Genomic DNA, 22,946 nt, shown 5'->3' with positions numbered 1-22,946 from the left:
CAAGCCATGCACTCTCTCACACACAGTGACTTTTTCCATGCAGACTGCAGGTGCTTTGGACCTTGATGGTTTCATGCAAATAAGATACCGAACAGTGCATGAATCTTTTCTTTTCTTTTCTTTTTATATATCCCAAGGTTTCATCACTCTCTCACTGTATTTTTCTCAGCGGAGTTGTCTTTAGGTCTCAGCAGGCATTTCTGGAAGAATCGCAGAGAGCAGTGCTGTTCTGCAAGCCAGCATTTTCCTTTTTGTTGCCTCCCCATCTGACTCTCTCCTCTGTAGCTTCAACATCAAATACTCTTAACAGCCTTCAATAATACTATTAACTGCCTGAAGAAGCTAATATTGCAGTCTGGTGCTTCTTGAGTGAAGGTTAAAACGAAGACCGAGAGGTTGGCCACTTGCTTTGGATACGGTTCATTAATTTGGTGTAATAAGCAATATCAGTATCAGTAGAACTAATACAGTTTCACATTTATAGGCAGCAGTTAGTAAAGCCTCTGTCAATTTTATTTTTTTTAATGATTATGATTTACTATTATCAATAGCTTCTGCGGTAAAATGCAAAAGATAGCCATGTTGGGTTTTTTTTTTTGCCAGTGCAGCAGCAGAACACTGCAAAATTATTCAACCTCAGTAGTGCCATGATCCTTCCATGGCTCAGGGATACTTAAGAGGGTGTCTGTAAGGGATTTACAGATGAGGATTCATAATCAGGCCTTTCAGAGGCAGTAGGAACCTCAGCACTTAATTTTAACATTCTAACACCAATGGAATGTGGAGGAATATTGCATGCAAAAAAATCAAAGAGAGATCAGTGACAGTAGGGGGAATCAAATGTATGGATTATAATGATCGATTGTGAAGATATTAGTCAGCTCAAGGGGGGCACGGTGGCTTAGTGGCTAGCATGTTTGCCTCGCATCTCCAGGGTGGGGGATTCAGTTCCTGCCTTCGGATCTGTGCTTCAAGGGTTTCCTCCAAGTACTCCAGTTTCTTCCCCAAGACCAAAGACATGCATTGTAGGCTGATTGGCATTTCCAAATTGTCCATAGTGTGTGTGTGCGATTGTGCCCTGTGATGGTACTGTGTAGGATAAGCAGTATAGAAAATGGATGGATGGATGGATGGATGGATGGATGGACAGTCAACTCAAATAAGAAAGAACTGATGCTATTTTGGGGATCCAAGAACTCTCATTAATTCAGCATTAGCTATAAAATACAGTGCAACATGGGGGTTTGGAGAGATGTAATGAGGCATGATTCATCCCATATTAGTTTTGATATTGATATTTGACTTAAAAAATCAAAGGAAGTGTCAAATTTTTAATCCCCAAAAAAGTTATTGCAGTGTATTGAGCTGCTGCTACTCTCCCTCCCATCTTTCTCTTTCTCTCCCTGACAATATACCCAAAATATCCAATCAAAGAGTGTTTGCTCTTTCAGGGAGATAATTCAGAGCAAACAGGAGCTTGATGGGATCGGGAGGAGAGGGAGAGGAAGGGCACATCATCTCTCGTCCTCTGTTGCCGAAACCACGCACAGAGCAGTACTTCGCTTTTAATCATCGCTATCAAAGCCTACAAGCAGACAGTAAAAGGCGAGCGCTCTCCAGCTCTGGGGCAGAGTGGGAGACGGGGTCTTTAAGGATCACACCACGACCCTGTATGCTCGCCTGTAGGGAAAGGAGGTGATTATTCAAGCTGCTGTCTGTGCGTTTGTTACAACGGGGAGATAAAGCAAGAAAGAGAGGGAAACAAACTCATCCAAGCAGATGCACTTATTTTATTTGCCTCTGTGAGTTCCAGGAGTTGAGTTGTTTATGCTCATCTATCCAAATCAAGTTGATGATAGAACCTTTTTTTGGTCTATTTTATTTTATATCACAGCACTATTAAACACTTGTTTCTGACTGTACGATTCAAAATCACAGGTTTATCTTAATGCATCTTAATTCTAATACATTAGCGTTTCTATGATAACAACTTACACGTGGACTTGTAAGTATGTTGGACTTTTCACATAAACAGATTATGTATAATATGGTGAGGGGCATGGTGGCTTAGTGGTTAGAATGTTTGTCTCGTACATCCAGGGTTGTTCTCCCCATGGGTTTCCTCTGTGTACTCTGGTTTCCTCCCCATTCCAAAGACATGCGTTGTAGGCAAATTTGGCATTTCCAGATTGTCCATAGTGTATCAGTGGGTGTGCAGTTGTGCCCTTCATTGGGTTGGCACCCCATCCAGTGTGTCCCACGCCTTGTGCCCAGAGTTCCCTGGGATAGGCTCTAGGTGACCATGTGTAGGATAAGCACTATGAATGGTGACTGGATGGATGGTGATGTTTTCTGTAAGGAAACGTTTATTGAGCATTTTTGGAAGGAATCTTCAGTGTCAGCACTTTGTTCCAGTTAAAGATAAGACTGTTCTGTCCAACACAAAGTTTTCATGACAGACAGCTTTGTAGTGTCTCAGTAACATGACGTTTGTCTTATTAACATGAAGAGAGAGGAAGAAGAGAGGCTGGTGTGGGAACAACTGTTTTAGCTGCTATAACTTAAGTGATAACACTTGTTCCATGGACATTCCTCAATATTAAATGTAACTGGCAAGTTGCTGTAGTATAAGATAAATAAAACAGTTCGAGACATGCAGTTACAGGACAATAATGAAATTTTGTATCCTAAAAACATCATGCTACCCAGTCATTGATTATTTGATTCTAACAGCATGCCCCATCATCTTTTATTTCCTGTTTAAAACAAAGTGCAACTTTCAGATGTATTAATCTGACAGTATTCAAAAATGACAAGAAATAAATAGCATATCATTTTTTGATTAATTTAATATCTAGCATGCAAGCTTTACTCAGCAAACTTTGAACTGAAGACTTGTCAAGTGTAGTGCTGCACAGTTATGGCTTCATCATTTGCAATACTGAGATCACAGATAGATACGTTAAACAAGAAATCTCCAGCCATTTTTTTTTTTTTTTTAATTGAGTCTCTTACCCATTCTGATGGTAATTTATTTAATTATAGCATTCACATCCAACATAATTTTGATCAAAAATAATACAGGCCAGTCTCATCCAGGGTGTATTTCTGCCTCCCGCCCAGTATTCCCAGAATAGGCTACAGATTCACCGCAGCTCTGACCAGGATAAAGCAGTTCCTGGCGATGAATAACTGAAAGAATGAATAATCCATGTTGCTGCCATTGTTTAGGTCTACCAAGGTCTACCAATGTGATTTATTATATTTTAATGTGCATCTCAATCATAATGGAGGAAAACCTAGTTTAGAGTGCAAAAGTTTGCACACCCTTTGGACAAATTAAACAACATAAAGAAATGTAACTTATAAGAACAAAACATTTCATTTGCTTCTTTATTACATCAAAATATAACAAATAATAATGATAATAATGCTGGACAAAATTGCACATTTTTCCCACCACACAATATTTGTTATAACTTCTTCATATCTAGGGGTGATTTTTTTTTTTTTTTTTTTTTTTGTTCTTCTCTCTTTATATTGATGATTTTGGATTGATGTCTTTATACAAGATGCATGACCATTTTACTTTTAATAATTTGGACTTTTTGTAATTTAATTGTAAACTGTAGTTTTGGTTTTTCTTTCGATTCAGAACCCATGAGGGATGAACTGTAATTATCTGTCTCTTTCTACCTCTTTATCTCTCTCCATGCAGTCCGGTCCTCACAGCTTAGTGTACAAGGCTAGAAAAAGTTCTTCAGATTTTCCCATTGAAGCTCATTTCTTTCTTTCTTTTTTTTCTTTTTTATTAACTCAAAGCATCATGTTATTCTTTTATAGTCTATTTTCCTGTGCCTAACATGTATATATTTTTTTATTCTGGTCATGAGTCTAAGCAATTACTTTTTTTAATATTTAATTTAGTGAGTGTAGCACAGACAGTGAGCGAGATGGTGTTTGCGGGTTTAGTGTTGTTTGAAACAGTTTTTGATGCAATACATTATTAATATATTGAAATGGATAAATAATTCTGCCTGGAATTGGCTGGCTGGTGGCTCATCGGGTTTGAAGCGTGTGTTTATGTGGAGCGGCTGTGTCATCGCCTCCCAGGAGCTCCAAGCAATCAGCACTGATGTGCGGCACAGCTCTGCATTCTAAGGAGAAATGTGGACTTCTCCTGAGAGTAGGCAATTAGTGCACATCTCAAAAGCTCCAAAGCAAATGTTCAGTTTTTAAAGATGTTTATTTATTTATTTCAATATTTAGTTGGCTGTGACTCAGTTTTTTTTTTTCTATGACCTTTAGCACAAGTAGTTGTGATTTCCAGCTTGAAGCTATTTTATACCTATATGGAAACACTCGTTTATTCAAATAGGAGAAGATTCCTGAGTTTCTGCGTTTGTCTAAACTCTTGTTTGAGCTCCTTAACCCAGCTCTGCTCCAGATATAAGATCAAGCTGGACTCTGATGAGGTTCAGTATGGAGGCCATGGCCGACTGGACCACAACACGGAATTCTTCACTGAGCCTGTTCCTTATAATGAGCGTCCAAACTCTATGCAGGTACTCACACACACACATACACACACACACACACACACACACACACACACACACACCATCTGTCTGTCTATTTGTGTTCTCATCTACTTAGCTCTATTTATCTCTGACTTATTTATTTAGAGTGATCGAGATTAGAGGAGAGCGCTGGAGTTAAAACGTGTAAAAGCTCTTTTTCTTAATGTAATATTCATCCGGTATAGTTTTATGCAAACAACATGACAGGATTCTTCATTTCCTGCACCAGACCGATTATATAAACTGCACAACTATCCGAGGACACAAAGCCATAGAGAATTTCTAATTTTAGCTCATGTACTGATGGTGGCTCATTTTGTATGCAAACTGGCTAAAACTTGACAACTCGGCGCAAGTTTTTCACCACAAGCTGGAAACATTAGTATAAATGCAGGAAAAAGCAATTCCTTATTATAATGCCTTTATGTCTTATTATAATGTATCTATTACAGTACTGATGAATGGGACTCAGTTATGTGGGTAACTTGGTGATTAATACTAAGCCAGATAGAGAACTCCCTCGCCCCCCCGTTCTAACTCTCGCTCTGTCTGTCTCGCTCTCCCTCCCTCTCTCTCACTCTCTCTCTTTCACTCTATCGCTCTCTCTCCCACTCTCACTCTAACTCTCTCTGTCTGTCTCGCTCTCCCTCTCTCTCTCTCTCACTCTATCGCTCTCTCTCCCACTCCCACTCTAACTCTCACTCTGTCTGTCTCGCTCTCCCTCTCTCTCTCCCACTCTCTCTCTTTCACTCTATCGCTCTCTCTCCCACTCCCACTCTAACTCTCACTCTGTCTGTCTCGCTCTCCCTCTCTCTCTTTCACTCTGTCGCTCTCTCTCCCACTCTAACTCTCACTCTGTCTGTCTCGCTCTCTCTCTCTCTCTCTCTCTCTCTCTCTCTCTCTCTCTCTCTTTCACTCTGTCGCTCTCTCTCCCACTCCCACTCTAACTCTCACTCTGTCTGTCTCGCACTGCCTCTCTCTCTCTCTCTCTCTCACTCTCTCTCTTTCACTCTGTTGCTCTCTCTCCCACTCCCACTCTAACTCTCATTCTCTGTCTCACTCTCCCTCTCTCTCTCTCACTCTGTCTCTCTCTCCCCTGCTCTAACTCTCACTCTGTCTGTTTCGCTCTCCCTCTCTCTCTCCCTCCCCCCACTCCCGCTCTAACTCTGTCTCACTCACTCACTCACTCACTCTGTGTGTCTCTTTCTCACCCCTTCTCCCAATTGTGTCTCTCTCCATGTCTCTCTGTTTCTCTCTGTCTCTATCTGTTTGTTTCTCATTCTCTTTCTGTCTTTCTCCCCTTCCCTCTCTGTCTTTCAGTCTGTGTCCCTCTTTCTGTCTCACTATCTCTCTCTCACTCTGTCTGTCATGCTATCTTTCTCCTTATTCTCTCTGTCTGTCTGTCTCTCTCTCTGTGTCTCTGTCTGTTTGTCTCTCTTTCTTGCTGTCTCATTCTGTCTCTCATTTTCTTTGTCTATCTCTCTCTCCTCCTTCTCTCTCTGTCTTTCTCAGTCTGTGTCCCTCTCTCTGTCTCACCATCTCTCTCTCCCTCCCTCCCTCTCTCCCTCTCTCTCTGCATCCTGATTGAAATTAAGCACATGGTGTGAAATTTAAAAACCACTTGTTTCCAGCCGGTGACTTTTGATGTATGAACCCAACCCCCCCCACCCCAAACTACCACTTCACAAGCGCTCCTTCTTTTTTTTCTTCCTCTGCTATTTTCCCCTTTTTTAACATGGAAACGAGTGTGGAAAAGCTTTACTTGTAGTTATAAAACTGTAGCCAATCACTTCTACGTTGCTGATTTAAGAGAGTCGGGTTTTCATTGATGCTTTAGTTTGTACAGTTTTCTGTACTTCATTGGAGAGTCTTGCTGGAAGTGAGAGACTGTGTGCTAGGAGGTTTATTTGTGTGATTACAGTTGTACAATAACTAGTGCAGTTCCTTGTAGGTAGTGGAATGATGGTGCTGAATGAGAAATCCTGGGTGAGTTTGTATCGAGCATATACTGACAGTAAAAACCTCCACGTACAGCTGCAGAAGATGATGGCTGTTCAAAAGTCTGCAGAAAAGCCATGCACCAGGCAACACTGCCTAAAGCTCAGAGAAACACACATAGCGCTAATTTACACCTTATTGGGAAGCAGACAAAACAGTATGCAAAACGCTAGTTGCCCAAAGTTTAGTACATCAAGCAGCATTTATAATCAGCCACATTTCCCATGTTACAAGCCGTTTTTGTGCTGACTTCCCACTTCTCAGATCCAAAAATAGGGGCAGGGAGGGGGGTATTTTGTATGTTACCATATGCATGGTGCTTCGAGTGTGTTTTTATGCTTGTATGCCAGTTTTGTACATAACATGCAAGTTTTTTTCACGCAGACTGTGGCCTAAATATGCCAAAAAAAATAAAATAACCAACAGCATACAATTTAGTACATCTGGCCCTGGGTTTTGAAGATTTTATTTGGATCTGAACAGTTAAGACGATTTTGTATCCAAGAGCCACATAAAATATTGAGATAGTAGAGCAGGTCATTTCCCAATGCTGTTTCAGTTAGCATGCTTAGTTGAAAATACAACATAGGCTCATTAGTTCAATGTGAACAATAACCTGAAAGAAATACACTATTCGGGGGAAGAAAAAAAAAAAGGTTATTGACAAGACTTGCAGAGACAGCTGCAGTTTAAACATCTTCACCAACTTGTAACACAACAAACAGTCCACAATTACAGCCCAGGCAGTGTCCAGAACCCAGGTGAGAATAAGCAGAAAACTGGAGAACTGGAGCAAGTTTTCAGAGAATTTTCCCAATTCCCCAAATATACTGCAGCAGACAATCTTGTAGATCAAATGGAGGGAAGTTTATTCTTCCCCTGCAGGGAGATCGCACTACAGCAGTACGGTAGTAGTGAGCCCCAGATCAGAGGAGGTTTACCTCTTTTATAGGGAAGTGAGAACAATAGAACAATTTCTTATAGGTTACAAATGAATGAATATTCATATGTGTGGAAAAGAAAGCATACTTGAGTTTCTAAATCTCTTTATTAGGTACTAAAAGCATTAGAAGGTGATATATCATCATATACATCATATAAAAACAGTGATTACAGAGATAACAATCATAACAACAAATATTAACAAACTTCATAATAAGAAAATTCCACAACACGAGTAAGAGTGCAGGAAAGCACGGATAGGGGTGTGGCTACGAACAGGGGATTTGGCAGTTCCCAGAGTTCCCAGAGATTGGTGTACTTGTGACAATTACTTATTAAGCTCAATAAAATTCTCCATTTTTAAAAGCCAAGCTCAAAATCCAAGCCTTCAGTGATTACCTTGCCTTGACACCTGTTTTGCAAGATAAATGCATTTTCTTCAATTTCCACATGCCTTCTTACTAAGATGATGTGTCTTTTTTTTTTTGTCATATACCCCTTCAAACACTCCTCTTCGGAGAACAGTTTGCTGTGTTTACCGATAGTGTATTTTTGTGCTGTGTAGCCACTGGGTGAAGGACATTACGTTTCGCTGAGCCTGTAAACTAGCAACGCGTTTGGAAGCTCTATTCGCCTGCTTCTAATGTGACAGATTACTGTCATAGATGGCATGCTTAGTAGAAACTTCTTCAAATGTTGCAATACTTTTTCTTACAGTTAAACCGTATAGTCTTTGTTCTTAAAGCTCTGGGTGTTCTGTGGAAAAAGTGTTTTATGGTCCATTCTTTGTTGAGTAGTGCAGTGACTAACATCCTGCTACTTCATCCCACTCAATTTGGTGTCAGTTCCATCACAACTGAGAGAAATTCCTCGCACCTGGTTATCTGGTGACTGAAATTGATATTGATATGAGAAAATAGAAGCATGCAAAGTGGGAAATGATAAATATTCATAAATGGCAGGTAGAATGTGCTGCATGGGCTGTAGTTTCCCTTATCCTGCTTTTGACACTTGCCAGACAAGTGATCCATAAAGACAAGTGATCCATTTCCACTGGCTCCTTTACATGATCATGTCACCATGTTTCACAGACAAGCTGCAGATGTGGTTTGGTATCACTCTAGTATACATCAATCTGCCTTTCACTTGCTGGTCTTTTCCATGTGGTTCCCTTTAGCACCTCTCCAGCAGGCATAATCTCTCTTGACCTGTTCAACCATTTTTCGACATGATGGTAATTTTATTTATTTATTTATTTATTTTATATACAGTCTACAGTCACCCCCTACTGTGGTTATCGGTGGTCTGCCAGACTGTTTGCTATCAGTAAGCCCACCAGATGCATAGCTACAGGCTGCAAGCCAGGAAAGGCAGGCAATTGCCTCAGGTCTTAAGCATGAAAGGGTCTTTAGAAGGACAAATTAAAAGTTCTTAAGATCTTAAATCCATGGAAATGCCAAATCATAAATTATAGAATCCTTTGATGCGCAGTGTGGCCAAGGTTAGTTAGCACAGATGTGACTTGGGCAAGTTTGTTTAAATAAAGTTGCGTGGTTTTGTTAAAGCTGAGATTACATAACGCTGTATGTTTAAATTAGGCTTAGTAGTAAAATTGTCTCAATAGCCTGAGAGAAATGTTCTCATGCAGAAGAATTTCTTTTAAGATAGCGTAAGTGGTGCAGAAAATGGGAACCGTATCTGAGGTTTTTCCACCTATCCCAGTGTGTATTAAGAGCTGCCAGAGATGGAGTTAGAATCAATGTGCAGAAGGTTTATTTTCCAAAATACAACGTCAAAAAACGGTCCGCGTGAATCCCAACAGCAATATGATTCTAAATTGTGATCAATAAACATAGTCAAACAACAAGACAGGGTTCAACTACCAAAAATCAGAATCGGCATCAAAGTTAAAGGGCAAGACAGAGACGTAGCAAGGCAAGCAAGCTAGGGTCAAACACAGAAAATCTATCCGGAGTAAATGCAGCACAGATCTTACAAGGATGGCTAGGAAACAGCAAAGTCTTCACACTTGCTTGAAAGGCCATGCGCTTGTTATACCATTCAGACAGGAAATGCATGAAATAATTGAAGAAGTGTCTTATTTAGTTTATACAGCATGGTGGTAGAAGTGAAAATTTAAACAGTAATGGTATAACAAGTTGATGGACATCTTTCTTACTCAGTCTCTACCTTCCAAGGTTGAAGAACACGACACATTTTTCAAGCAGTTATAGTAAATGGCTTATTAGATTGTTTTAAAGCCTACTGTAACCTACAGTCCTTATTAACTTACAGTATTTATTAGGGAAGTTGGCTTTTTTTATCTAATAAATTATTTAACTAGCCTTGATTAGAGAGAAATTAAATGTATTTGTAACGAATGGAGTCTTGGGGCGGATGCAAGTGCAGATGAGAGATTATTAAGATCATGTAATCCAAAGGGCAAGGCTAAAAAGCATAAACAAAGATAGGCAAAGGTCAGGCGATTGGCAAACGGGCATAAAACAGGCAAGACAAAGCACAAAACGAGAAACTAGAAACAAGATCAAAAAACTAGAAATGAGAACACAGGACAAAGGTTTGGTACGGTGCAAACACTCAATACTTCGTGTCTGAACAATAACACACGAGGGGTTTAAATACCAAACATAATCAACAGAATTCAGAACAGCCGAAGGCAATGATAACACGTGAGGGAGACATCCAATAATATCACAGGGGTGGAGACAGGACATAAATCATAACAAATACATGTGTGTCAGGTAAACAAAATCAATGTCAAATGCAAACCCAGAAGTGCACCGTCGCGCTTCGGGCTTCAGAGCGCTTTGCACGAGGGGAAATCCTAACAATATTATTGTTATTATTGTCAACTAATTATAATATAAAAAGTTTATTAGGGGTAACCAGTAAAAAGAAAATGGATGACTTATTTGGAAAAGTCAAGAGAAGAAGTAAAAGCATGAATGGACGTGGAGAAAGACTGAGCATCAACAGCTTTTAAGTTGCTTTAGGATATTTTAGTTTGCTTTAGAGTAGGAGAATTAAACTAAATTCAATAAACATTTGGTCTGAATTGTTATTGTGACAATTCTAAACAATTATAATTGAGGCATTACTGTTTAAAATGGAAATATTTGAGAAGATAAATAAATTCATAGGTAGTAACACAGTCAATGGCAGTATGCGTAACAAGTCCCCTAACAATATTACAGCAGAGGACATAATACAAAATAACATTCAGTGCTGGTGTACACTTTATTAACTAGGGGGCACAAATGAGTTTTCATAAACCCGAGGTAGTGGTGATCATTTTTAGGTTGTTATGATAAACAACAGCCAGGCCATCTCTTTTTCCCCTTAGTCATGGTTTTGATAGGTTTGGGGGTGAACAGGTACAGTTCTAGGAAGTAATTTTGCTGTTTGCCGGGTTTCAGTAAAAGCTTTTCAAGAGCACTGCGAGTGATTCCATTAAGCAGATTAGCTTTACAGAGAACTGCTATTTAACACTGCAATTTTTTTAGTAGGGGAGTCAGAGGGTTAGTCCTTGGAATTATATGGTTTAATTTGTTATTGGAAAAAGGCCTAAGATTAGTAAGTTTTGCTGTGGAATGATGTGTCCAACTGAACAGACCAGAGAGAGAATGGTGGAGGGCACTGAGTGTCACACATTCATATAGTGTTTTAGACAAAGATGGGTGTAAAGAGGGTTAATCTGATGGCTGAAAAGAGGGCGGGTTAACCTATCTTGCGAAGTGCATAGGATGTAGGGTTGAAACAAGAATAAAACAGTAAAAAAAATAAAAAGATGATGAATGGTGTGATCTGCACTTATATAGTGCTTTATTTTAACCTTAGCAGTTGCAAAGCACTTTACACTGGTTCTCATTTACCCACACACACACACACATTCACACACCAATGGTAGCAGAGCTGCCATGCAAGGCGCTAACTTGCCATCGGGAGCAACTTGTTGTTGTGTCTTGCCCAAGATACTTGATTACCATGTTGGAAATGCAGGTGATACAAGTCCAAGAGCCAGAAGTTTAAGTATTTTGTAGTCCAAAAAAATACTATTCCAAGCACCAATTCATCATACTTTGCAGGTTCATAAGAGTGTGAAGAGAGCAGCTTAGCTACTTTACATTACACTAAACTGATAAACAGCAAAAGGGTAAAGGCTCACTCACTACAGGTACAGGGAAGGAGGGAGAGGGAAGAAGAAGAAGTCACCTATATTTGTCACATATACATTATAGCACAGTGAAATTCTTTTTTCACATATCCTAGCTTGTTAGCCATGATACAACACCTGGAGCAGATATTGTTAAGGGCCTGGCTCAAGGGCCCAACAGTGGAAGATTGGCAGTGCTGAGGCTTGAACCTCTGTCCTTCTGGCCAGTAACCCAGAGCCAGATTGGAACTCCGGTCCAATCCTGAGCTTGGGTTACTGTATTTGTGGCATTTCACATGTTTTCCCTGCGTTTTCTTCCCTCAGCTCAAAAACATGTCAGTAGGTGGACTGGCTATGCTAAATTTCCCCTTGTGTTTGTGTTTGTGCATGATGCACTGTGATGGACTTGAGTCCCATCAAAAGTGTATTAATGCGTTGAATCCAGTGTTCCCAGCATAAGCTCTGGATCCACCTTTACCCTGATCAAGATAAAGCAGTTACTGAAGATGAGTCTATTAAAGTTGGCCATGAGGGCCCAGGCTTCAGTTGATTGAAATGCATAATGACAAACATCATTTTTCCTGTCTCATAATTTGAGGCATTGACTGGTATCAACATGCCTTCTTTGAGAAACACCTAAATGTTTCCTAAAGGAGAGGCAAATGTAATATATAAAATAAACTCCAAACATTTAGTGATGATTTTTTTTTGGCCATGTACAAATGATGCAACGATACACAGCAGGAGTGGAAGGTTTTTATATTCGTGTGGTATCACGTTAATGTCCAGCACAGCATGATGCATCCTAAGTAACTGCCTGGTCACGATCATGGTGGTTTGAATTATTAAGTGTTGGCTGGATTAAAAAAAAAAAAAAAAAAAACAGTCTGTACACATCTCTAATTGAAATCAAATATGAACTTGAGTGATTAGAATTTACAGACCATAATGACATTGCTAGCATAGTGGTAGGCTTATTTCATTTTAAAAAAAAAAACCTTCAGTTTAGGTCATACCCATTTTATAACACCCCTAAAGCTGACATTCTGTAATTGTCCTCATATTTGTTTTATTTCAGATTCACTGTGCTCAAGTACAGAGCCTCAAGGTCAAGCCCAGTATTTGTCTGATCTCTTGAAGATCCTTTTTTTTCTCCAATGTTCTGGAGGTCATGAACATGTATTACTAGCATTATGTATTAGATGACCAGGGCCAATAAAGTCCACAGAATAATTGTAGTCATATTATTTCTAGTTGAAACTGATAGTGCCTCACTAGACGGTGATGATCAGTAGTATCGATCTACAGTCTAAGCTCGATATAGTGCACCTTCAAATGCCCTTACTACTAATGTGCCACCGGATCTTCATTTCAGTGTCAGTTCTATTTTAGTTTCCCCACAAAAGGCCAGGAAAACATTGTCATTATTAGCTCTGGGTTTCCTAATAGAGAGCCTGGTATGTGGTAAATACACTGCTGCATTTTCACTGGGGAGGTCTTGTATTCCAAAGGCTTGTGTTTGTCATGGAAGGAATTCCTAACCATGACTTCAATATGCTAATGTGCTCAAAATACTTTTTCCCCCTTCTAAAATGCCCTACCAAAATGAAAGCTCTTTAGTTGTCTGATTATATAAGACAGATCAACAAATAAACATTTCCCTTCTGAAATTGAATTAATTTGGCAAGAAATTGCTCGGTAAATGTTCGAACGCGTTCTTGCGCTTACTTGAAGTGTGTTAGGTCAGGACTCTTTCCGCTCAAGCTGCAGCCCTACTTTTATCTTGCCAGCAATTCTCAACTGTATTAAGACAGCTTTCATCATTTTAACCCCCCCCCCCCTTCCCACTGCCCAAAAATTATGCATTCTCTCTTTTCTTTCTTCCCAACTTTTTATTAATTCAAACACCACAATCTTTCACCAAGCAGTTTCAGCTAAATGCGAAGTATAGTTTAACAAGCCCAGCTAATATGAATCCCATGAGTGAGCCGCAGGAGCGAGACACAGGCAGCGTGGAATTCCTGTCAGATACTGAATCTCCCATCGACGTGTCTCTGGCATGCCTCAGTATGATGGGAATTAATCATTCTGTCTGTTGACAGGTACTGACAAGATGTCCCTTTTATATTCACACAATTTTTCTCCATGATTTATTTAAGGGCCACAGCTTCGAAGTCGGCGCAAGTCTGCATAGAACTTTTTCTGTCCCTTTTTGCTTTCTTTCTCATTTAATGGGCCCATCAGCTCCCCTACCCCCTTCTCACTGAGTGACAATAGATTCTCATTTACCATCTGTAGGCGTTGAGGAGGCTGATGCATCGTATGCTTAAACTGACGGGATCTAGCTGAATGAGCAATGCACAGCGAAAGCAGGAGACAAACTCTTTCCCTTTAAAAAGCTCACAAAGAGACTGTCTGAATCCCAGTGTCTGATCTGAGGTATAGTTTAGTTAATTGCTGCATAGTTGCAAATATATGGATTAGGATTTTATACCACAGTGCTGTTGGATTCTCAGTTCTGATTGGTCATTGATTGGTGTTGATTCATTTCTAAACAAATAGCAGCAAGGTTTACGTCTTTGAGCTCCTTCTAATATGTTATCATTTCTATAGTAACATCACCGGGACCTTGCTATTGTGAAGGTTTCTGCGATGAGATGCACATTTATCCGTTTTGGAAGGAGACTTCAGTGACTGTTTATAGCTGGTATAATGTAAGTCATAACAGGAACTCATTTGGATTATAAGCTATAATACGTTTATGTAACTTTAATCAATTAAACTTGCAATAATTGGCACATTGCTGTGATATGAGAGGAATAAAAGACTGTTATTGCTGGGACACTGGGACATGCCGTCATTGGAAAAGGAAGAACTTCAGGGTGTCGTAGTAACTTCGCATTGGGCCGCATCACACTACCACATCGTTGATTATTTTCCTATGACAGCAAGCCCTGCCGTGTTTTCTTTCTTACACATTACAGAATCCATGGCATTTTGCCGTGAAGAAATTGTGACTGTTATGTATTTCTATGCATCAAAAATATTTCACTACATCACTTTATTAACGACTGCTTTTCCAACAGCTGTGTGTGTCTGTTGTGCTTTGAACTTGTGTGTAGATTAACTTTTTCTAGCCTTGACCTAAAAAACAGCTCATACAGTAGAGCCGATCTCTTGGCCTAATGAAGCCGCAAAGCTCACAGTGTATAATACTCCCACTTTCTCTCTGTCCTCTGACAAGTTTTTGTAGGCATTCCCATTCCTGTTCATTCGATAGCTAATATATGGCTAGATTTGTTAAATATCCAAACTGTTTTTAAGATTCAAGCTTCCCTTAAAGAATCTTTGCATAATTTAGTTGCGGCTTTTGAACCCGTTTAGGTCCTTATTCGCATTTATTCTCATGCCTTCACTTTTCTCCGTTCTGAAAATGCGCATATTCAAATGTATATTCATTTTTTAATCACAAAAGTTTCTTTGAGAAGTTTGTCTTTACTGACACTGTGTGGAAATCCATATAAAGCGTATCTGGCTTCACGGAACGAGGGATGGATAGAGGGATAAATTGTGTAACAATGTGAATGGTTAGTGCTCCGAGCCAGGAAAAGCTTATTTTAACTCGGCTAGCGTTGCAGGTCCGTGCACTGATTCATCTCACTGCAGCAGTACATCTCAAAGCTTTAATGCCTCTCCTCCAGAAGCAAACATTTCACAGAATTCGAGTCAGAGAGATTCCAAAAGCAGAATCAAAGAGCTACAGAGATGCCATGAGACATGAACTGAATTTCCTCCTTGAGTTTTTTTTTTTTTTTTTTCCCCCTACCTTTTTGTGTGACTTTAAAAGGCTTGTAATGTGTTCGGAATGAGACAGTAAAGATGCTTTCTGATGCTTTACTCTCGTTGGTGCAGTATACAGCGCAGTTTTTTTGTTGTTGTTGTTGAATATTTGCGTGCCAAAGTGAATTCTAAAGATCAGTAAGGTGTCCGAGCACCTCATACACAATCCTTGTCAGATAATACATGCTCCAGGCCATGTTAGGTCTTAGAAAAGGCTTTCTGAAGGGAAAAACTGTTAGACCATATCTCATAGTCGAGTTAAAGCTGTTAATATATGAGATGACCTTTTTAAAGAGTGAAAAGTGAAGGAAAAAGTCAAGCAGCACCCTTTCCTTCTCTCCTTCTCTTTGGATGACAGATTTTACTTGTCTTACGTAAGAGTACTTTAAATTGTGAAGGGTTTTGGGGTACTTTAAACTCCCAGAAGAAAGAGTTATTGGATAGTCACTTGGAACCCTTTCTGACAGGAAAACTCCTAAAAACAAAAGAGCAAGAGCTTCTTCTTTCACTTACCATTTTCCAGCAATGTTCCTTGTCATATTAATGAGATCAGAATTAATGGCGTTACAGCGAAGACTCAGCTGAGCTAGCTAGCGATCTATGAGATGACAAGCACGATGGTGTTGACAGCAGTATTAGTATGATTAGTGTGAAAGTTGAGGCTTTGGAAGCTGATCTGTTTGAGCAGAGTGTACGGATGAGGAAGTGAGAGAACTGAATGGACTAAACAACTAAAGCACTGCTGCATTGCTCTGTTTAGGTAGAGATAAAGCAAGGGTTAAATCCTAGTGGCACCACTATCAGCAGGTAGTCAAACAGCATTGTGGGTAATGTAGGAAATCAGTAACCAAAGTAAAAACAGAATTTGTCGGTGAGAGTCGACTGAATGGATTTTTTTTCTCCTTTTAAGGGTTCTAGACATTTTAACATTCACACTACAAATCAAGATCTTGTAATTATAAGACTCTGTCACTTCTGACGTATATTCAGCAGTACGTAAATAACACGGTTTTAACATTGACTCACGTTTTTCCAAAATAGTCAGATAGAACCATGTAAATTTCAAAGTCTTACGAGTCTCTTCCCACCTCTGAAAGTGCTTTCAATGAATTGATTTCTGAATGTGGGCCAGTAATGCCAATGGCTTATACGTAAAAAGTGTTTCAATCTGAATGGAGTCATGGATGTGACGTTGCTGAAGTTGTGGCAGATATGAATTTCTAAACTTCTGCCAATATGAAGAGCTCGTTTTGAGATTCCCCAGCCTGACAATTCCATAACATGGGAAACATTCATCAACATTTGTATGACACTGCACAGTAATAACATTTAGGGATACGTGTTCTTTGTTTGCCAATTAATTTGCTATTTGTCACCATTGTTTTGTTCCGCCCTGGAAAATAAATGTTGTTGACATTGTATACTTCCTGCACAGTGGTAGTTTTTTTCTCACCAGGTGTAATAATTCTTCCTATCTTTCTTTCTCTCTCTCGTACTCTCTCTCTCTCTCTCACACACTCACTCTCACTCTCTGAACAGCCATGCTCCAGCTTCCCATCTCCCTGCTGAATCAGTTTAATTAGTCACCACTGTCTGTTGTCAGTGTTGCAGTGCTGGCTCGTTCAGCTCCCGTGGCGCCTTGCCTGTGCCAGAATTCTGAGCCCAGCGAACACTCTCAGAAGCATCGGGGGGAACCAGCAAGCATTCAGTGGGGGAGAGAAGCACTGAAACGTGCCTCTGGCCTCTGTGGAGTCAACTTTGTGTGTTTGCCAGTGTTTGCTCTTGGTTAACTTAGGTGTCATAAAGAGGGAAAGCTCACGGGTGGGCAAGATGGGAATGTGTGATATGCAGCATCGTGTTAGTGTGTTACGGCTGTAACTCCAGCGGGAGATGCTCTACCAAACTGGCTTCATTTTTTAGCATGTTAAGTGGATTCTGGCTAGGAAGGTGCATGCGACTCTCTTGGAATAGCATTAAAGGAGAATTACAGGGTGTCAGACCCCAAGTGACTCATCCAGCTGAGGCAGAACCTATTTTTGGACTGAACTTCAGATGTCATTGTAGTACATGCAGTGTGGAATAGGTGAGAAGCTCCCCAAATGTCCTCCCTCATCAATATGAAAGAAAAATGGGAAATCAGTCAGATAGGTCATGTAGACTGAGTCAGAAAATTACTGTTCTTCTGCAAACACATGATGTGTTTGACAGTGCTGATCGGCCTGTGGACGTACTAGCAGGGCATACAGGAATAGTGGTAAAATCTGCAGCTTAGGTAACAGGCCGCTATTAAAGCATAGATGAATTTGATTTAAATGAATAGGTATTGATTGGGAACATTTGCACATTGTCAGAAAAACTGAAACAGCTGTTCTCATGCAAAGCAAACAGTAATTTTCCACATCAAACCTTGCATATGTAGAACACTGGAAATGAAATTCACAAGACCAATGAACGTGAAATGAAATTCCTGCAGGGTGAGAAAGAAAGCTGATCTTAAACTGTTAACATGAGCTACGAGGCATTTTCGCTCATTTTCTCTTATTCTTTTTTTGAAAGAGAAGTCATATTGAGGCAATACCAACAATCTCCACATTGCTGGAGGCTCAAGATGTTTTTCTGTCCAGCAGTTGGCAGTTTTCTCCAAAAATACAGCACCGCTGTAATGATTGATGGAATAGCCAACAGAAGCAACTCACATCATGTTTCTATTTTTTCCCATCCTGCTGTTCAAGACCTGTTTTTTTACATATCAGTTATACCTCATGTTGTGTCTTGAGTGTTATGTTATATCGTTCATTGAATAAAAAAAAAAAAAGGAAGGAAGGAATAAAACACGATGGAGCACACTGTTATGGGAAAATAATCTCCAACAGAGTGACGTGATTTTGCCTGACATGAAGCGGAATCACTGTTTCCACCCCGAAGTGGATTGTTATGCTAGAACTATAATCTTGTCCTACAGCAATTTGCCAACAATTGTGATTTTTTTATTAATTAAAGCACTATTAACCACTTATAAGTATGTTTTATATGCACATTTAATGTTGTGGCACATACACAAAACAAGTTTCACTTATGTTCTAACAACTATGAACAGTCGTTCCCTCTCGAGTCTCTCTTTTTTTTTTCTCGCATTTGAAGTTAATAAGGCGAAGAAAAAAAAAATTAATAATAAAAATAATTTTTTTAAAAAATAGCGAATGTTACCAAACTATCAGGAAGCACAAAGTGAAGACTCTCCCATCACAGAAAGTTTATTGACCATGATAATGGGCTGACACTGGAGACTCCTTCCTTAAACGTTAAATAAACATATGGTGAATGTATCTGTAAGGATATCAATGATATATTTTTTCTTTGTTACATCGCATTTTTATCTATTTATTGTTAGCCTTAGTCCGGGGTGTTAAACTCAAAAGTCAGCCCGGGCGAGATTAGTCTTTTTGTGACACCCAGAATGAAACATCTATAATCAAAAGCTTTTGTTTTGTTTTGTTTTTACTTATTTGACATATTCTTTCAACTAGCACCATAAACCCATGAACTGAAATTAGAATGGGATATTTCCAGGAAAAAAGAAGAGCTAACAAAAACTATTAAAGTGTATGCACTATTAGATAATAACATTTACTATACTGATTATAATATGTTTGTTTTTTTTTTAATGAACAGATTCCTTTGTTTAATCACATTTCAATGAATACCAGCTGCTGTGATGCGAAACAAACAGGATTACTTAATTGGGATGAAGGATGTTTCCAGTTTCTGTTTAAAAGCTACTAACCAGATAGTTCTACTATAAGCACAGAGATATGGAGCTGAGAACTGGTGAAGTAGCCTACTGGAGTTTACTGCAAAAGAAAAATAGTTCAGGATTTATCATATCAGGTGTTGTTTTCCCCTATTATTAACTTATTTTAATCTTTTACAGTGGAACTGTCGTAAAGATGTTTTATGGCAACATTATTAATAGGGAACGATTGTTTGACAGTAAATTGTGCCTTAAATGATTGAATAACTCATTTCTGTCATCACTGCTGTCTGACATTCACATGAAATGCATGAGCATGTGACACTTACCAGTTTAATTGTACAGATCAGGGAAACAATTGTGATTTAAGATTATGTATTTCTTCATCTCACTAAAATTAATGTATGGTTATGTCACTGCCAGCACAACACACAAATCCTTTTGTATATGCGAGTGCGACTTGCATCAAGCACAGCACGCAGCCTGCATTCAGACCACAGTCAGACCAGCTGCGGTACAAAACGGAATGTGCGTATATATGGTGGTTTATGGTAACTACCCTTTGGATGGTGGGAAAAAGGCTCCTGTTTGTTGCTTTTAGTTGAGCGCTGTGAGAGGTGAGCTTGTGTGTGCTGTACAATGGCGCTCGCTACACTGCTGTGCTGGATAGTGTGTAAATGTTGAGCAATAATAAATTACAGGTCATTTCAGGATTGTTTTTTTTCAAACCAAATGGTAGCCAAAATCGTAAGCCGGGTTCACACTGTACGGTTTTGGCCATGATTTGGTCGTCTGAGACGAATTTTGAGAATCCCAAAAGATTCCTATAATCCGAGGCCAAAACCTGTAGTCTTTGATGTCTAGTGTGACGTGTTCCCCGACAGCTGATTAATGGCTGTTGCGATCAAGTTTTTCCTCCGATTAAATTCTGGCAGTGTCAGAAGATCTGAGTCACAGTCCTGTAGTGTGGCTTCTCCTACTCTGTAGATGTCTTCTTGCATGTGTCCGTTTTTCACGTCTTGACTGTCGTACACTCTGACATTAATGACAACTGATATCCTACAGTGTGACGTGGTTTACAGCAGGGGTCAAGTCCTTACAGTCTGACAAGCAACAGTCGCAAAGGACTATTAAAAATCACACAGTGTGCACCCGGCTTTAGACTATGTAGAGTATCCTCAATCCAAGTCCCTGTAAATGAGTTGTAACAGTGTAACAAATAACGTATTAGAACAAGTGCATTAATATAAACCTATGATTTGAATTATAACCTTCTCTATTGCCCATGCTGCAGCTGTAGAAAATTAACCAACAACTTGTGACCAATCAGATTCAAGAATTCAACAGCACTGCGCTGTAAAGGAGCCTGAATTGCTAAATCCTCTATAGCACCAGTGGCACATTTTTAACTGCAGTATTTTGTCTCAGAGGTGCTTAAATTCCTGCCTTTGAGTCTTACTCTGTATTCCTCCCTGTTTCTTTCACAGGTTTACATTCCCTGCAGAACGGCTGTTGTTCTAGCCAATGAAGAAATCGATTACTGCTACTGAAACACAGTGATTCACTGAGAGATTGATACTCAACAAATGTGTCTCTCCACTGATTTTCCATCTAAGATTTGTGTGTGATACACCATAACAGCCGCGCTCTGTTTCTTCACCTTTCCCACTCACAATTTCCAAACCAGACCTGGTTTGTTTTCAGCAAAGCACATTGGAATTAATGTGCCATATAACATGTAATTGGGAACAAATTGTAGATTGTAGTGCATCCCATGGTTGCTGTTACATTGTGGTACATTAATAGCAAGTTTTTTTCTGAAACTGTACGTAAACGCCATCTGGCCTTTAGTATATTGTATCTGTTTGCTATAGCTTCTGATACTGCTATTAATCCCTGTCTGGGGAAATAAAACAACAATTATATATGTGTGGTAGCACTTCACCTGAGCCTTGTGTTCATAGGACTACGTGATGTCAACATAAACCCTTCAAGACAACTGACATAAACCTATATAAATGTTTATAAAAGCTTATTGCAATAAGTGTAAGTTCTCAGCTTTTGGTGATTTAGTTGTTAAGTATACATAAAACCTAGTATAACCTAGACATGTTGTTGACATTAGGTTGGATTATAACACTTTCAGGGCTGACTTACTTTCAAACAGCATGAATTTATAAATCACTGCACTTCAGATATTCCACTGTAACAACACTATAACAGAGGTATGTATATTTTTGGACCCTTACATGAGTTTAATTTTATGGTTTATAAGATTTTTATGAATATATACTGTTTATTACCATAAATTAGTGTTTGGTTCTGATTTTACATTGTCATCCTTATATACAAGTATACACAGAGCTATGAAGTCAGTTATAATGATGCTCTAATGTAAACCAGCCTAGAAAATGTCACAACGCAACCATATGTCAACAAATTTCTCTGTCACATGACTTGTGTAATGTCAACTTGACATCCAAATGAGCTAAATTAGTTTTTAAGACAGCTGACACCATTGGAATAAGCCGTTATAAGTGTTTATATACTGTAATCGATTGGTGTCCTTTTGAGGGTGTATTCCAACTTTGTGCCAAGTGTTCCTTGGAGTTCCTGTAACCCTGACCAGGATAAAGAAGTTAGTGTAGATGAAGGAATTAATTACGTTTATCAGTTGTCATGATGAGTTTATGAAGGTGTTATGTTATCATGTGAACACGATTAAGCAAAGTCTTACTACATACTGTATGTCACCACTTTTCTGGTGACACTGATATTATGGTACATATTGAACAAAACTCTTCCTTATATTTGTTGGATCTACGCTGAGACTCTAAACATGTGAATTAAGATATATTGCATGTGTGCGCTGATCTGGGGCTGAATATACACTTTTGAGTAATTTCCAGGTCTGGTTTGTGATGAGATTAAGGTTGTGATAGGCTGAATTTATTCATTTGGTGTGCCTTGCAATGTTGTTATTTTTTTTCAACCACTAGACTAATGGACGGTAGGAAGATGGACTACTGGATGGTAATATGGTGATTTGATGAGTATTTAATCTTAGTGGGAAGAAATGAACTAAAATTTTGGATCTTCAGAAAGACATAAAAAACACTTCTGTGTATTTCTTGAATAAGAAAAAAAAAAAACATATCTTCTCTTAGTACATTGTAGTAATTAATTTTTTTAACTGTTCTTCGAAACACCAGCTGAATATTCAGTCCATCTGTGTTTATAAAGTCTGAGTGATTGTGAATGGAATGACCGCAGATACTGTGCTAATGGGGTTCCATTTTATTTAGAGAAATTCTAACAAGGATTCGAGTTGTGCTGATTGTTTCAATTGGGCCTAGAGTTAGTTTATATATATATATATATATATATATATATATATATATATATATATATATATATATATATATATATATATATATATAATATTTATTAAGCTGAATGTTGGTTAAGGAACCATTTACCCGTTTAAGTCAATTGTAAATGAAGTGTTGGCACAAATGCTCCTTCTGTGTTTTGGTCTCACAGTATTATAATGGGTAAATGGGCAGCACATTGTCCCATTATAATTTTCGTCTGTTATGAACTTTCCATTTCCTGCCTTCCCTCTTCAGCAACAGTGTTCCTCATTAATGTCGAGTAGCTA

The 22,946-nt window shown here is 39.0% G+C and overlaps 1 protein-coding gene across 1 annotated transcript in view; it reads left to right on the top strand.

The window, feature by feature from the left end:
• The window catches only part of gbe1b (glucan (1,4-alpha-), branching enzyme 1b), a 134,664-nt gene extending 111,982 nt beyond the window's left edge, over positions 1-22,682 (top strand). Inside the window, exons 15-16 of the mRNA XM_053646610.1 lie at positions 4,448-4,565; positions 20,773-22,682. Coding sequence (XP_053502585.1) covers positions 4,448-4,565; positions 20,773-20,835 — 181 coding nt within the window. The 3' untranslated portion in view covers positions 20,836-22,682. The remainder of the gene's footprint in view (positions 1-4,447; positions 4,566-20,772) is intronic.
• Positions 22,683-22,946: the final 264 nt, after the last annotated feature.

This window comes from Ictalurus furcatus, chromosome 17, assembly GCF_023375685.1.
Source record: "Ictalurus furcatus strain D&B chromosome 17, Billie_1.0, whole genome shotgun sequence".
Classification (NCBI taxonomy): Eukaryota; Metazoa; Chordata; class Actinopteri; order Siluriformes; family Ictaluridae; genus Ictalurus; species Ictalurus furcatus.
The sequence above is the reverse complement of the archived record's forward strand: the minus strand, read 5'-3'. Positions and strand labels throughout refer to the sequence as shown.